The sequence below is a fragment of the Oratosquilla oratoria genome, chromosome 26, assembly GCF_046742065.1.
Source record: "Oratosquilla oratoria isolate Oo_2021 chromosome 26, ASM4674206v1, whole genome shotgun sequence".
Classification (NCBI taxonomy): Eukaryota; Metazoa; Arthropoda; class Malacostraca; order Stomatopoda; family Squillidae; genus Oratosquilla; species Oratosquilla oratoria.
The window spans coordinates 890,357-903,948 of NC_134802.1; the positions used below are offsets into that span (position 1 = coordinate 890,357).

At 41.1% G+C, this 13,592-nt stretch overlaps 1 protein-coding gene across 6 annotated transcripts in view; it reads left to right on the forward strand.

Annotated features, from left to right (window-relative positions):
• Positions 1-13,592, forward strand: part of LOC143039359 (FHF complex subunit HOOK-interacting protein 1B-like) — a 367,378-nt gene that overhangs the window by 46,375 nt on the left and 307,411 nt on the right. For all 6 annotated transcript variants that reach the window (XM_076209245.1, XM_076209249.1, XM_076209250.1 and 3 more), the window contains exon 4: positions 9,785-10,005. In XM_076209245.1, the coding sequence (XP_076065360.1) occupies positions 9,785-10,005 (221 nt within the window). The remainder of the gene's footprint in view (positions 1-9,784; positions 10,006-13,592) is intronic.

Consider the following 13,592-nt stretch of genomic DNA (forward strand, 5'->3'; position numbering starts at 1 on the left):
TGGGTAAAAGTAAGGTGATGAGATGTACAAGGGGAGAAAGTGCCAGCAGACTGGATGTGAGTATTAAGGGAGAGAGATTGGAGGAAGTGGATAGTTTTAGATGTTTGGGTGCGAATGCGACAGGAAAGGGAGTGGAAGTGGAGGTAAAATGTAGGTTGAGAGAAGCAAGTAGATGCCTTGGTGGATTAAAAAGTGTAACGAGAAATAGAAATAGATGTCTTCTCAAAATTCAAAGTGCATATTTTACAGGATCTTTTGCCAAATAAGACTCACTCAAAGAAGTCGCCCTCAGCCTCCACCATGGCCTCCGGGAGGGACCTGAACCTGCAGCACACAGCCTTCACAGTGTCCTTCATGAAACACCAAAACACCAGTTTGATCCTGGCAGTCAGTTTGTCCTTGGTGTTGCAGGCAGTATGATTGGTGTATTTTTCAACTGTGTCCCACACATAATAGTCCATGGGGTTGCAATCAGGCAAGTTAGGGGGCCAGATGTTGGGACTGGTGAAGTCATAGAAGTTCTCAGACAGCCACTTCTGGGTTGTCCTAGAGATAAGTATCATAAGAAGAGTTAAGGATGTACATGTACTAAGGGGAGAGAGTGGGGGAATATCAGATAATTTTTTGGTGGAAGGTAAGTTGAGAGTGGAGGATAGATGGAGAAAGAGGAAAAGGACAAAAGGTAGGGAGGTGCTTAGAGTGAACTCTTTAAATGAAAAGGAAAAGGAGAAGGAGTACAAGAAGAAGCTGAGAGAGGAGTGGGAGGGAGTGAAGGATAGAGTAGAGCTAGGAGTGGAGGAGGAATGGGGATGGTTCAAGGAGGGAGTCACAAAGTGTGCAAAGATGGTGTGTGGAACAAGAAGGACAGGAGGAAATAGAAGGAAGGGTAGTGAATGGTGGGATGAGGAAACAAAGAAGGTTGTAGAAAAGAAGAATCAAGCTTTCACAGATTGGTTACAAAATAGGACGAGGGAGTCATATGAGAGGTACAAAGAAAAGAGAAGTAAAGCAAGTAAGTAAAGAAAGTAAGCAAGTAAGCAAAGAAGTAAAGGAGGCAAAGAGGAGAGCAGATGTGAAATGGGATAAGAGTATGATAGAAAATTTTGAAAGTAATAAAAAGATGTTTTGGAAAGAAATTAAGAGAGGAAGAGGAGGCAAATCAAGTAGAAAAGAAAAGGTAAAAGGTGCAGATGGAGAGACAATAATGGAAGAGAAGGCAGTAAGGAGATGGGCAGAATATTTTAGGGAGTTCCTAAATGTGAAGGAGGATAGAGAGGGAAAGATAGTTGTACTGGGAAGTGCTAAGAAAATAACCGTGATGAGTGAAGAGAATGGAGGAGAAATAAGGAAGGATGAAGTGAAAGCAGTTGTTAAGATGATGAAAGCAGGTAAGGCACCTGGCCTGGATGGATGCCATGCAGAATGTCTAAAAAAAGGAGGTACAGTGATGGTGGACTGGCTGGTGAGGTTATTTAATGTTTGCTGGAGAGAGAGTAGAGTGTCGGAGGACTGGAGGAGTGCCTGTATAGTTCCTCTTTACAAGGGAAAAGGGGACAAGTGTGAGTGTAGTAGTTTCAGAGGGATTAACTTGTTAAGTGTAGTTGGGAAGGTTTATGGGAGGATCTTGATTGAGGATTAGGAGAGGAAGAGAGGGAGTAATTGGTGAGGAACAGTGTGGATTTCGATTGGGTAGAGGTTGTGTAGATCAGATTTTTGTGGTAAGACAGATATGTGAGAAAGCTATAGGAAAGGAGAAGGATTTTTTTTTTGCTTTTATGGATCTGGAAAAGGCTTATGACAGGGTAGACAGGAAGGCACTATGGGAGGTTTTGCGGATATACGGGATAGGAGGAAAGCTTCTAGGAGCTGTCAAGAGTTTTTACGAGAGTAGTAGAGCATGTGTCAGGATTAGAAATGGAGAGAGTGAGTGTTCAAGGTAAAGGTGGGACTTCGTCAAGGAGTATGGTAGGAAAAGTTAAGGATGCATGTTCTAAGGGGAGAGAGGGGGTGAATATCAGATAATTTTCTGGTGGAAGGTAAATTGAGAGTGGAGAATAGGTGGAGAAAGAGGAAAAGGTCAGAAGGTAGGGAGGTACTTAGAGTGAACTGCTTAAATAAGAAAGAAAAGGAGAATGAGTATAAGAAGCTGAGAGAGGAGTGGGAGGTAGTGAAGGATAAAATAGAACTAGGAGTGGAGGAGTAATGGGGATGGTTCAAGGAGGGAGTCATAAGGTGTGCAAAGATGGTGTGTGGAACAAGGAGGGCTGGAGGAAATAGAAGGAAGGGTAGTGAGTGGTGGGATGAGGAAGCAAAGAAGGGTGTAGAAGAGAAGAAGCAGGCTTTCATAGATTGGCTACAAGTTAGGACGAGGGAATCGTATGAGAGGTACAAAATAAAGAGAAGGGAAGTTAAGCATAGGATATAGGAAGCAAAGAGGCGAGCAGATGTGAAATGGGGAAAGAGTATGACAGAAAATTTTGAAAGTAATAAAAAGATGTTTTGGAAAGAAATTAAAAGAGGAAGAGGAGGCAAATCAAGTAGAGAAGAAAAGGTAAAAGGTGCAGATGGAGAGATGATAATGGAAGAGAAGGCAGTGAAAGGAAGGTGGGCAGAGTGTTTTAGGGAGTTGCTAAATGTGAAGGAGGATAGAGAGGGAAAGGTAGTTGTAGTGCGAAATGCTAAGAAAATGATTGTGATGAGTGAAGAAAATGGAGGAGAAATAGTGAAGGATGAAGTGAAAGCAGCTGTTAAGGTGATGAGAGCAGGTAAGGCACCTGGGTTGGATGGATGCCATGCAGAATGTGTGAAGAAAGGAGGTACAGTTATGGTGGACTGGCTGGTGAGGTTATTTAATGTTTGTTTATGAGAGGGTAGAGTGCTGGAGTACAGGAGGTGCCTGTATAGTTCTGCTTTACAAGGGAAAGGGGGACAAGTGTGAGTGTAGTAGTTTCAAAGGGATCAGTTTGTTGAGTGTAGTTGGGAAGGCATATGGGAGGGTCTTGATTGAGAGGATTAGGAGAGGAACAAAGGGAGTAATTGGTGAGGAACAGTGTGGTTTTAGGACAGGTAGAGGTTGTTTAGATCAGATTTTTGTGGTAAGACAAATATGTGAAAAAGCTATAGGAAAAAGTAAGGAAGTTTTTTTGGCTTTTATGGATCTGGAAAACGCTTACGACAGGGTAGACAGGAAGGCACTGTGGGAAGTACTGCAGATATATTTGATAGGAGGAAAGCTGTTAAAAGCATTCGAGTTTTTACGAGAGTAGTAGAGCTTGTGTTAGGATTAGAAATGGAGAGTGAATGGTTTGAGGTAAAGGTGGTACTTCGTCAGGTGTGTGTTATGTCGCCCTGGCTGTTCAAATCTATTCGTGGATGGGTGGTGCAAGAGGTGAATGCAAGGGTAGTGGGTCAGGGATTGGAGATGGTTAAAGAAAATGGAGAAAAGTGGGAAATTAGCCAGTTGTTTGCTGATGACACTGTGTTTGTAGCAGGATCAGAGGAGGGATTGAGGAAGATAGTGACAGAGTTTGAGGTGTGAAAGAAGGAAGCTGAAGATAAATGTGGGCAAAAATAAGGTGATGAGATGTACAAGGGGAGAGAGTGACAGCAGGCTGGAAGTGAGCATTAAGGGTGAAAGACTGGAGGAAGTGGATAGTTTTAGATACTTGGGTGCGAATGTGGCAGGAAAGGGTGGAGTGGGGATCGAGGTAGAATGTAGATTGAGAGAAGCGAGTAAATGCCTTGGTGGATTAAAAAGTGTAATGAGAATTAGACATCTGGGAATGGATGCTAAGAGGTTATATGAAGGAGTGATTGTGCCAACAGCACTGTATGGGGCAGAAACGTGGAACATAAGAGAGGAAGAGAGAAGGAGTTTGAATGTGCTTGAGATGAAATGTCTGAGAAGTATGATAAGGGTTACTAGGCTAGATAGAGTGAGAAATGAGGAGGTGAGGAGGAGAATAGGAGTGGAAAGGGAACTGGGAGATAGGGTTGATGAAAGAATATTAGGATGGTTTGGACACATGGAAAAAATGAGTGAAGAAAGATTAGTAAAAGAAGTGTGGAAGGCAGAGGTGGAAGGAGTGAATATGAGGGGGCATCCTAGGATGAGATGGATGGTTGGGGTGAAAGGGGCATTACAAAAGAGAGGAATGTCTGTTGAGGAAGGATGGGAGAGGACAGAAGATAGGGGTGAATGGATAAGGGTTGCGAATGGATGATGCTGTGATGCATGAGGGGGAGTGGGTGGGGGATGGGGGGTGAGGAAGTATGTATGAGAAAAAAATTGACGCAGACTGAAGGGATTTCTTCCCGTCTTCTCCTTTTCTGCATGAGAGGACGGAGAGGGGGTGTCGCCGAATTAATGAAGCGGCCTTGCTGTGGACGTGCTGTGTCTTGTGACACTGCTTCTGACCTAGAGCAGTGGACAGGATGCAGGGATGACCCATAATCCAGGAGGTGCCAAGATAAGAGGGAGGGAGGAGGGTGGAGGGGAGTGGAATATGTAGGGAATGGAATGGGTGGGAGTGGTTTTCTATGCCTTTTTCTTTTTGACTATCCCCCCCTGTGTAAGGGGGAAAAAGCCATTGGTGTATGTATGTACTCCTAGGTCATTTTTGGAACCAACTTTCTTGACTTCTTTTGCACCAATTTTATATTGACCTGATATTCTTTCACTTCCCACTCTTGACTCCATTCCCAGACCTTGTCCAGATCTCTCTGTAGTGATTCACAATTTTTTTCCATAATTATTCTTTAGCAGGTTTGCGTTGTCTGCAAAGAATTTCATGTAACATTCTACACCTTCATCCATGTCATTTGAACATATAGGAAACATTACCGGAGACATACTGAACCCTGTGTGACTTAACTTATCATTTCTTCCCAAGAAGAGATTTTATCTCTGAGCACCACTCTCATTTTTCTCCCATGCAAGAAATCTTCCTTCCATTTCAATAGTTTTCCTTGTATATCTCCAGTTGTTTTGAGTTTTCTTAATTTTTTGTGTGGTACTTTATCAAAAGTATGTGTGTGTGTGTGTGTGTGTGTGTGTATATATATATATATATATATATATATACAGTGCTCGACAAAAGTTTGCGGCGCCTCAGCGAATCTAAACAAAAATGCAATTAATCATTATATTTATTGGATTTTTACTCACCTAATACTTGGTTGGGAGTCCTTTGCGCTTTAACACAGCCTCAAGACGATGTGGAAGTGAAGCAGCTAGGTTGTGGAGGGTTGTAGGCTCAAAATTATCCCAGATTTCCTGAATGGCTGCCTCGAGCTTGGGTATAGAGCTGACGTCTTTGCCTTGTAACCTCTTCTTTATAATGTGCCACAAATTTTCAATTGGGTTCAAATCAGGACTATTACCTGGCCAGTCCTTTATAAAGTTCACTTCACAGTCGTTGAGCCAAGTAGTGATGGATTTAGCAGTGTGGCAGGGGGCACCGTCCTGCTGAAAAACTGTGGCACCTGTTTTTTCAAATGATTCAGGTAAATTTTCACACAGAAGCTCCAAGTACACATTTTGGTTCACTTTTAAGTTCTTGGGTAACACTACTAATGACCCCAAGCCCTTGCCGCTGAAACAGCCCCACACCATTAAAGTATCAGGGAATTTGACAGTACCCTTGACGTACTGAGGGTCAAGCGGGTCACTTCCATGTCGCCGGTACACCTTTGCACCACGGTTACAGGTGACACTGAAGGTGGCCTCGTCAGACCACAAAAGTCAAGCCAGTCGTCCTCAGTCCAGTGAGAGTATTTCTTGGCAAATTCAATCCTTCTGGCTTTCTGCTTCTTGGTGACAAGTGGCTTAGCAACAGGCTGGTGACTCACGTACCCAAGCTCATGCACCCTTCGTGACACTGTCCTCACAGACACCTCACCAAACACCCCAGGGTTCTGTTCCTTCACTACCCTTGCTGTCTTACTAGGAGATGCCTCTAGGGAACAGAACCCTGGGGTGTTTGGTGAGGTGTCTGTGAGGACAGTGTCATGAAGGGTGCATGAGCTTGGGTACGTGAGTCACCAGCCTGTTGCTAAGCCACTTGTCACCAAGAAGCAGAAAGCCAGAAGGATTGAATTTGCCAAGAAATACTCTCACTGGACTGAGGACGACTGGCTTGACGTTTTGTGGTCTGACGAGGCCACCTTCAGTGTCACCTGTAACCGTGGTGCAAAGGTGTACCGGCGACATGGAAGTGACCCGCTTGACCCTCAGTACGTCAAGGGTACTGTCAAATTCCCTGATACTTTAATGGTGTGGGGCTGTTTCAGCGGCAAGGGCTTGGGGTCATTAGTAGTGTTACCCAAGAACTTAAAAGTGAACCAAAATGTGTACTTGGAGCTTCTGTGTGAAAATTTACCTGAATCATTTGAAAAAACAGGTGCCACAGTTTTTCAGCAGGACGGTGCCCCCTGCCACACTGCTAAATCCATCACTACTTGGCTCAACGACTGTGAAGTGAACTTTATAAAGGACTGGCCAGGTAATAGCCCTGATTTGAACCCAATTGAAAATTTGTGGCACATTATAAAGAAGAGGTTACAAGGCAAAGACGTCAGCTCTATACCCAAGCTCGAGGCAGCCATTCAGGAAATCTGGGATAATTTTGAGCCTACAACCCTCCACAACCTAGCTGCTTCACTTCCACATCGTCTTGAGGCTGTGTTAAAGCGCAAAGGACTCCCAACCAAGTATTAGGTGAGTAAAAATCCAATAAATATAATGATTAATTGCATTTTTGTTTAGATTCGCTGAGGCGCCGCGAACTTTTGTCGAGCACTGTATATATATATATATATATATATATATATATATATATATATATATATATATATATATATATATACATACCATATGTACCAAGGCTTTTTCCCCCTTACAAGGGAGGTAGCCAAAAAGAAAAAGGCATCAAATCATTCCCACCCATTCCATCCCTGAATACACTCCACTCCCCTCCACCCTCCCTCTTATCTAAGCACCTCCTGGATGACGGGTCATCCCTGCACCTTGTTCACTGCCCTGGGTCAGAAGCAGTGTCACAAGACACAGCACATCCATAGCAAGTCACTTCATTAAATCGGCGACCCTCCCCTCTGTCCCCCCATGCATAAAAGGAGAAGACGGGGAGAAACCCCCTCAGGCTGTGCCAAACTTTGCTCACACATACTACCTCACCCCCCATCCCCCCACCCATTCCACCTCATGCATCATAACATCATCCATATACAACCATTCTCCTTTCACCCTGTCTTCTGTCCTCTCCCGTCCTTCCTCAACAGACATTCCCCTCTTCCCCAAAGCCCCCTTCACCCCATCCATGTACCTCATCCTAGGACGTCCCCTCATGTTCACTCCCTCCACATCTGTCTTCCATACCTCTTTTACTAGTCTTTCTTCACTCATTCTTTCCATGTATCCAAACCATCCTAATATTCTTTCATCAACCCTATCTCCCAACTCCCTTTCCACCCCAGTTCTCCTCCTCACCTCCTCATTTCTCATTATCTAGCCTAGTAACCCCCATTATACTTCTCAGACACCTCATCTCAAACACATTCAAACTCCTTCTCTCTTCCTCTCTTATATTCCATGTTTCTGCTCCATACAGTGCTGTTGGCACAATCACTCCTTCATACAGTCTCCTCTTAGCATCTATTCCCAAATGTCTATTCCTCATTATACTCTTTAATCCACCAAGGCATTTACTTGCTTCTCTCAATCTACATTCTACCTCCACCTCCACTCCACCTTTTCCTGCCACATTTGCACCCAAGTATCTAAAACTATCCACTTCCTTTCAGTCACTCTCCCTTAATGCTCACTTCCAGTCTGCTGCCACTTTCACCCCTTGTACATCTCATCACCTTACTTTTGCCCACATTTATCTTCAGCTTTCTTGTATCACACACTCTCCCAAACTCTGTCACCAACTTCCTCAATCCCTCCTCTGATCCTGCCACAAGCGCAGTGTCATCCGCAAACAACAGCTGGCTCACCTCCCACTTTACTTCATTTTCTTTAACCATCTCCAATCCCTGACCCACCATCCTTGCATTTACCTCTTGCACCACCCCATCCATGTACAAGTTGAACAGCCAGGACGACATAACGCATCCCTGATGAAGTCCCACCTTTACCTCAAACCACTCACTCTCGCCACTTCTAATCCTGACACGTGCTCTACTACTCTTGTAAAAACTCTTGACAGCTCCTAGAAGCTTTCCTCCTATCCCATATATCCACAAAACCTCCCACAGTGCCTTCCTGTCTACCCTGTCGTAAGCCTTTTCCAGATCCATAAAGTCCCAAAAAACATCCTTCCCCTTTCCTATAGCTTTCTCACATATCTGTCTTACCACAAAAATCTGATCTATACAACCTCTACCCTTCCTAAGCCCACACTTTTCCTCACCAATTACCCCCTCTGTTCCTCTCCTAATCCTAAGATGTGAGGGAGTGTGGAGGGGAGTGGAGTATATTTAGGAATGGAATGGGTGGGAATGATTTTATCTTTTTCTTTATGGCTACCTCCCTTGTAAGGGGGGAAAAGCCTTGGTATATGTATGTATGTATGTATGTATGTATGTATTTTATGTGACAAGAGCTATGCTTGTAGTGACCTGTTTTCTTGTCTCTCTGCATCCAGTTTATTCTTAAAATCTTGTATAGTTTTGGCACTCACTGTTGCTCCGTTTAGTTTGTTCCAGATATCAATCACTCTACGTGGGAAGCTATTCTTTTTCAAATCTCCTCTGTAACTGTCTTTCTTTAGCTTCTTTTCGTGTCCTCTAGTTTCTCTTCTGTCCCATTTTAATAAGTTGTTTCTAGAATTTCCATCCCTTTCATAATTTTGTAAATGGTCAACAAACACCTATTTCTCTTCTCTGTTCCAGTGTTCATAGATGTAATTTCTCCAATCTTTGTTCGTAAGTCAAATTTTAGAGTGTAGGTGCCATTTTTGTTGCTGCTCTTTGAATTCCTTCTAATTTTTTGTGCTAGGTCCCCATAGTGTTGCAGCATACTCTAGTTTAGGTCTTATTAGTGCAACCACTATTTTCTTTACCATTTCTTTATCCATGTAGTCGAAGGCCACTTTCATTGACCTTAATAAGTTAAAAGTATGTCCAACTAATGTATTGACATGTTTATCAGGTGTCAAGTCACTTGAGATAATCATCCCCAGGTCCCTTTCTGAATAAACGTTTTTGACTTTCTTGTTACCAATTTTATATTGACCCGATATTCTATTTTTGCTTTTTCCAAATTTCATTATACTACATTTCTTAATGTTAAAGTTCATTTCACACCTCTGACTCCATTCCCATATTTTGTCCCGGTTTACTTGTAGCGATCTGCAATCTTTTTCTGTGCTTACTCTCTTGAGTAATTTGGCATCATCAGCAAAGAAGTTCATGTTACACTTCACTCTCTCATCCATCTCATTTATATATATGGCAAACATTAAAGGAGCCAATACAGAGCCTTGCGGGACGTCACTTATCACATCTTCCCAGTTCGAATTTTTGTCATTAAATACCACTCATTTTTCTCCCACTTTGAATCATATACATTTCTGTTCATTTTGCATATCCATTATATCCTTGAAGACGATTCCTGGATGGGAATCAAAATGTCAGGCACAATACCTTCAAATTTAGTCTTGTGTTTACTCTTTCCCAATTTACATATGTATATATACATTCTTAGTGCTGAAAATACTTATGAATACTGTGCTTGTATCTACAAATCTATTCTCTTCTACAGGCACATGAACAACTGCTCAGTTATTCACGCCAGGAAATCTTGGTTTACAAACCTATCCTCCGTCCCCTGCTACGGCTTCTGGCTTCTTGCAGTGAACGTGCTCCTGTAGATGTGGAGAAGCGTCTAGTAGTGCTGCTCAATCAATTGTGTGTGTCCCTCATGCACAATCATCAACTTCTTGACTTTTTTTTCCAGTCTTCAGAAGACCAAGGACCCACTAAGTATGTAATAATGACTTGGTTAATCAGAATTTTATACTATACCTAAACAACTAATCTGTGACCCCAGGTCTCTTTTAGGAGACCCATGGCACCCATGTAACCAACAGTAACCACCAGACAGGCCCATTGGTCATTCAAGGAAGAAATATTCTGAAGGAATAATTAGTGTGGGGGTTTATGTGATACGGTCCTCTGTGTGATCATGATGGGAAGTAACAATAGTGGAGGACAAAATATCACGATAGGATGTAATGGTAATGGAGGAGAAAATATCGCGGTAGGATATAATGTCAGTGGAGGACAAAATATAATTTTAGGAAGGGATACCGGACAGAATGTCAATGAAGGACAAAATATCATGATGGGATGTAATGACAGTGGAAGACAAAAGATCACAATGGGATGTAATTATAGTGGAGGAAAAAATATCATGGTAGGATATAATGTCACTGGAGGACAAAATATAATTTTAGGAAAGAATGCCGGACATATTGTGAATCAATGACAGGAGGCCGGCGTGAATCACGGTGACGTAGGGGGACAAAATGTACAAAAGAGATCAGATGACCGTAATCGACCAGATGTCCGTGATGGGGGAAATGTTAATTTTGACGGGAGAAATGTTAATGAGGCATTGAATGTCAATGAAGGACCAAATAATAATATAGAGCAAGGTATTAAAAAAAAAAAAAAATGATAATGTAAGACATGATATTGAAACTCAAAATGTGTCAAAAAGAAATAATCACGAGTTTCTTAAAACCATGTACTTTAATGCTCGTAGTATTAGGAAAAAATTTCAAGAAATACAGGCGTATGTCAAAAGCGAAAATCTCGATATAATAGGAATAACTGAGACATGGTTAAATTGTACAGAGTTCGAAGCTAAATTTAATATTGTGGGATTTAAACACTTTTATCAGGATAGAAACCACAAGAAAGGTGGGGGTGTTCTGTTGTACGTTAAAAACAATGTGCATGCTTGTGTTTTAGAGAAAGTGAAACAGAATGCATATGATAGTTTGTGGGTTGAGTTAACCCAAACAAATGGACAAAAAATGAATATAGGTGTAATATATAGGCCAAAGACATTATCATTAGCAGACGACAAACTATTATTTCAAGAACTGTCTAGTTTTTGCAACCGGGATTTATTGATAATGGGTGATTTCAATTTTACTGACATTGATTGGATGACCCTTGAACATGGCCATATAGGTAGTCACTTGATTGATTTTCTTGGTGACAATTACTTAATTCAGCATATAAAAGAGCCCACAAGATATGGAAACTTACTCGATCTATTGATCACTAGCCGTGAAAGCATGGTAACTGATGTAGAAGTCGGTGAAACTGTTGCAAATAGCGATCACAACTTAGTTAGATTCAAACTCCCAAAAATAGAATAGATACTTGTGTTTCTAAAATACCCGATTTCAGTAAAGCTCAGTTCATAGAACTACGTCAGGAGCTTCATCTCATAGATTGGGAGGCAAAATTAAACGAAAGACCTGTAGATCAGATGTGGGAAATATTTCAAAATACGCTCACTAAGATGATTCATACTTACATTCCTTTTAACCTCTTCAGTACGGGCCAAAATCTCGCGGGCAGCATTAGCTGCCAGACGTACGATGTGTCGTAATAATACTCGCATCATAAAATATAGTCACTGCTTATATCGATCATTCTCTTTCACCCTTGAATTTTGATAACCATAGAAAATGTGATGAAGACAGTTTAGAGAGTGTCATTACGCAGGGGCAACTACAATAAATATAATCAAGACGCCGATATGGCAGCCTCGCATATCCGGAGATGTCCCAAGAGAATGGAAGCTAGCTAACATTACTCCCATATTCAAAAAAGGTGACAAAAAGAAGCCAAATAACTATAGGCCTATAAGTTTGACGTCAATCATAGGAAAAATAATGGAAACTATCATCAGAGATGCTATCAAACATCATTTAGAAAGTGACCATTTGATAAATGATAGCCAGCATGGTTTCAGACAGAAACATTCTTGCGTGACTAACTTACTCGAATTCTACAACACAGTTATCTCGAATTATGACAAAAGAAACAATATAGATCTAATATATCTAGACTTTGCAAAAGCTTTTGATACCGTCCCACACGAAAGACTTCTTACTAAATTAGCTTTACACGGAATAAGGGGTAGCCTATTAAGTTGGACTAGTAATTGGTTGTATGGTCAAAAACAGAGAGTTGTTTTAAATGGAAAAACTTCTTGATGGAAAAATGTTACAAGTGGAGTTCCTCATGTTTCCAAATTTACTGATGATACAAAACTGCGTGGAATGGCAAATGATCACTTAAAACAATTAGATATTCAAGAAGATTTAGATAGATTACAGCAATGGTCTGAAAAGTGCCTAATGAAATTTAACACAAGTAAATGCAAGGTAATGCACATAGATAAAAATAACAGTAAGTACGATTACAAGTTATTTGGAAATTCGTTAACAAAAGTGGATAGTGAAAAAGATCTCGGCGTAATTATCATTAATGACCTCAAATCATCCAAGCAGTGTATTTCAGCCTCTGAGAAAGCAAATAAGATTCTAGGACTGATTGTGCGATCTTTTGATTTCAAAAGTCCATCACTCATTAACAAGCTATATAAATCGTTAGTTCATCCACATTTGGAATATGCTGTTTCCGTATGGTCACCGAATCTCATTAAAGACATTGACAGACTGGAAAAAGTACAACGTCGACCCACAAAACTGATTCTAGATATCAAAAATAAATCATACGAAAATCGACTAAAACATATGAATCTGTTTTCCCTAAAAAAGCGTAGACTCAGAGGTGACTTGATACAGGTCTTTAAAATTCTAAAGGGAATTGACATCAAAAGTGAGAAAATTTTCACATTGAATGAGAATCAGACAAGAAACAATGGTCTCAAACTGTCCGGAAATAGATTCAATTTGGAAGTAGGTAGAAACAGCTTTGCCAACCGTGTAATTAATGAATGGAATAAACTTCCTGCACAGGTAGTGCAATGTAGTTCAGTTCGAAGCTTTAAGAATCATTTAGATAAACACCCAAGCAAGATGCTTTAATGATTATAATTTATTTTATATTATTTGTTTTTGTTTTGTTTTCATTTGTCTGTTTGATTTTCATTTATTATTAATTATATGTAAATTTATTATTATTTACTATTTACCTGTTTATTATTTAACTATACCTATGCATTTATTTATGTATTTTATTTGTTATTTACATGAGGTGTCTGAGAAGTATGGTGGGGGTTACTAGGCTGGATAGAGTGAGAAATGAGGAGGTGAGGAGGAGAACAGGGGTGAAAAAGGAGCTGGGAGATAGGGTTGATGAAAGAATATTAGGATGGTTTGGACACATGGAAAGAATGAGTGAAGAAAGACTAGTAAAAGAGGTATGGAAGGCAGATGTGGAGGGAGTGAACATGAGGGGACGTCCTAGGATGAGGTGGATGGATGGGGTGAAGGGGGCTTTGGGGAAGAGGGGAATGTCTGTTGAGGAAGGAAGGGAGAGGACGGAAGACAGAGGTGAGTGGAGAATGGTTGTATATGGAT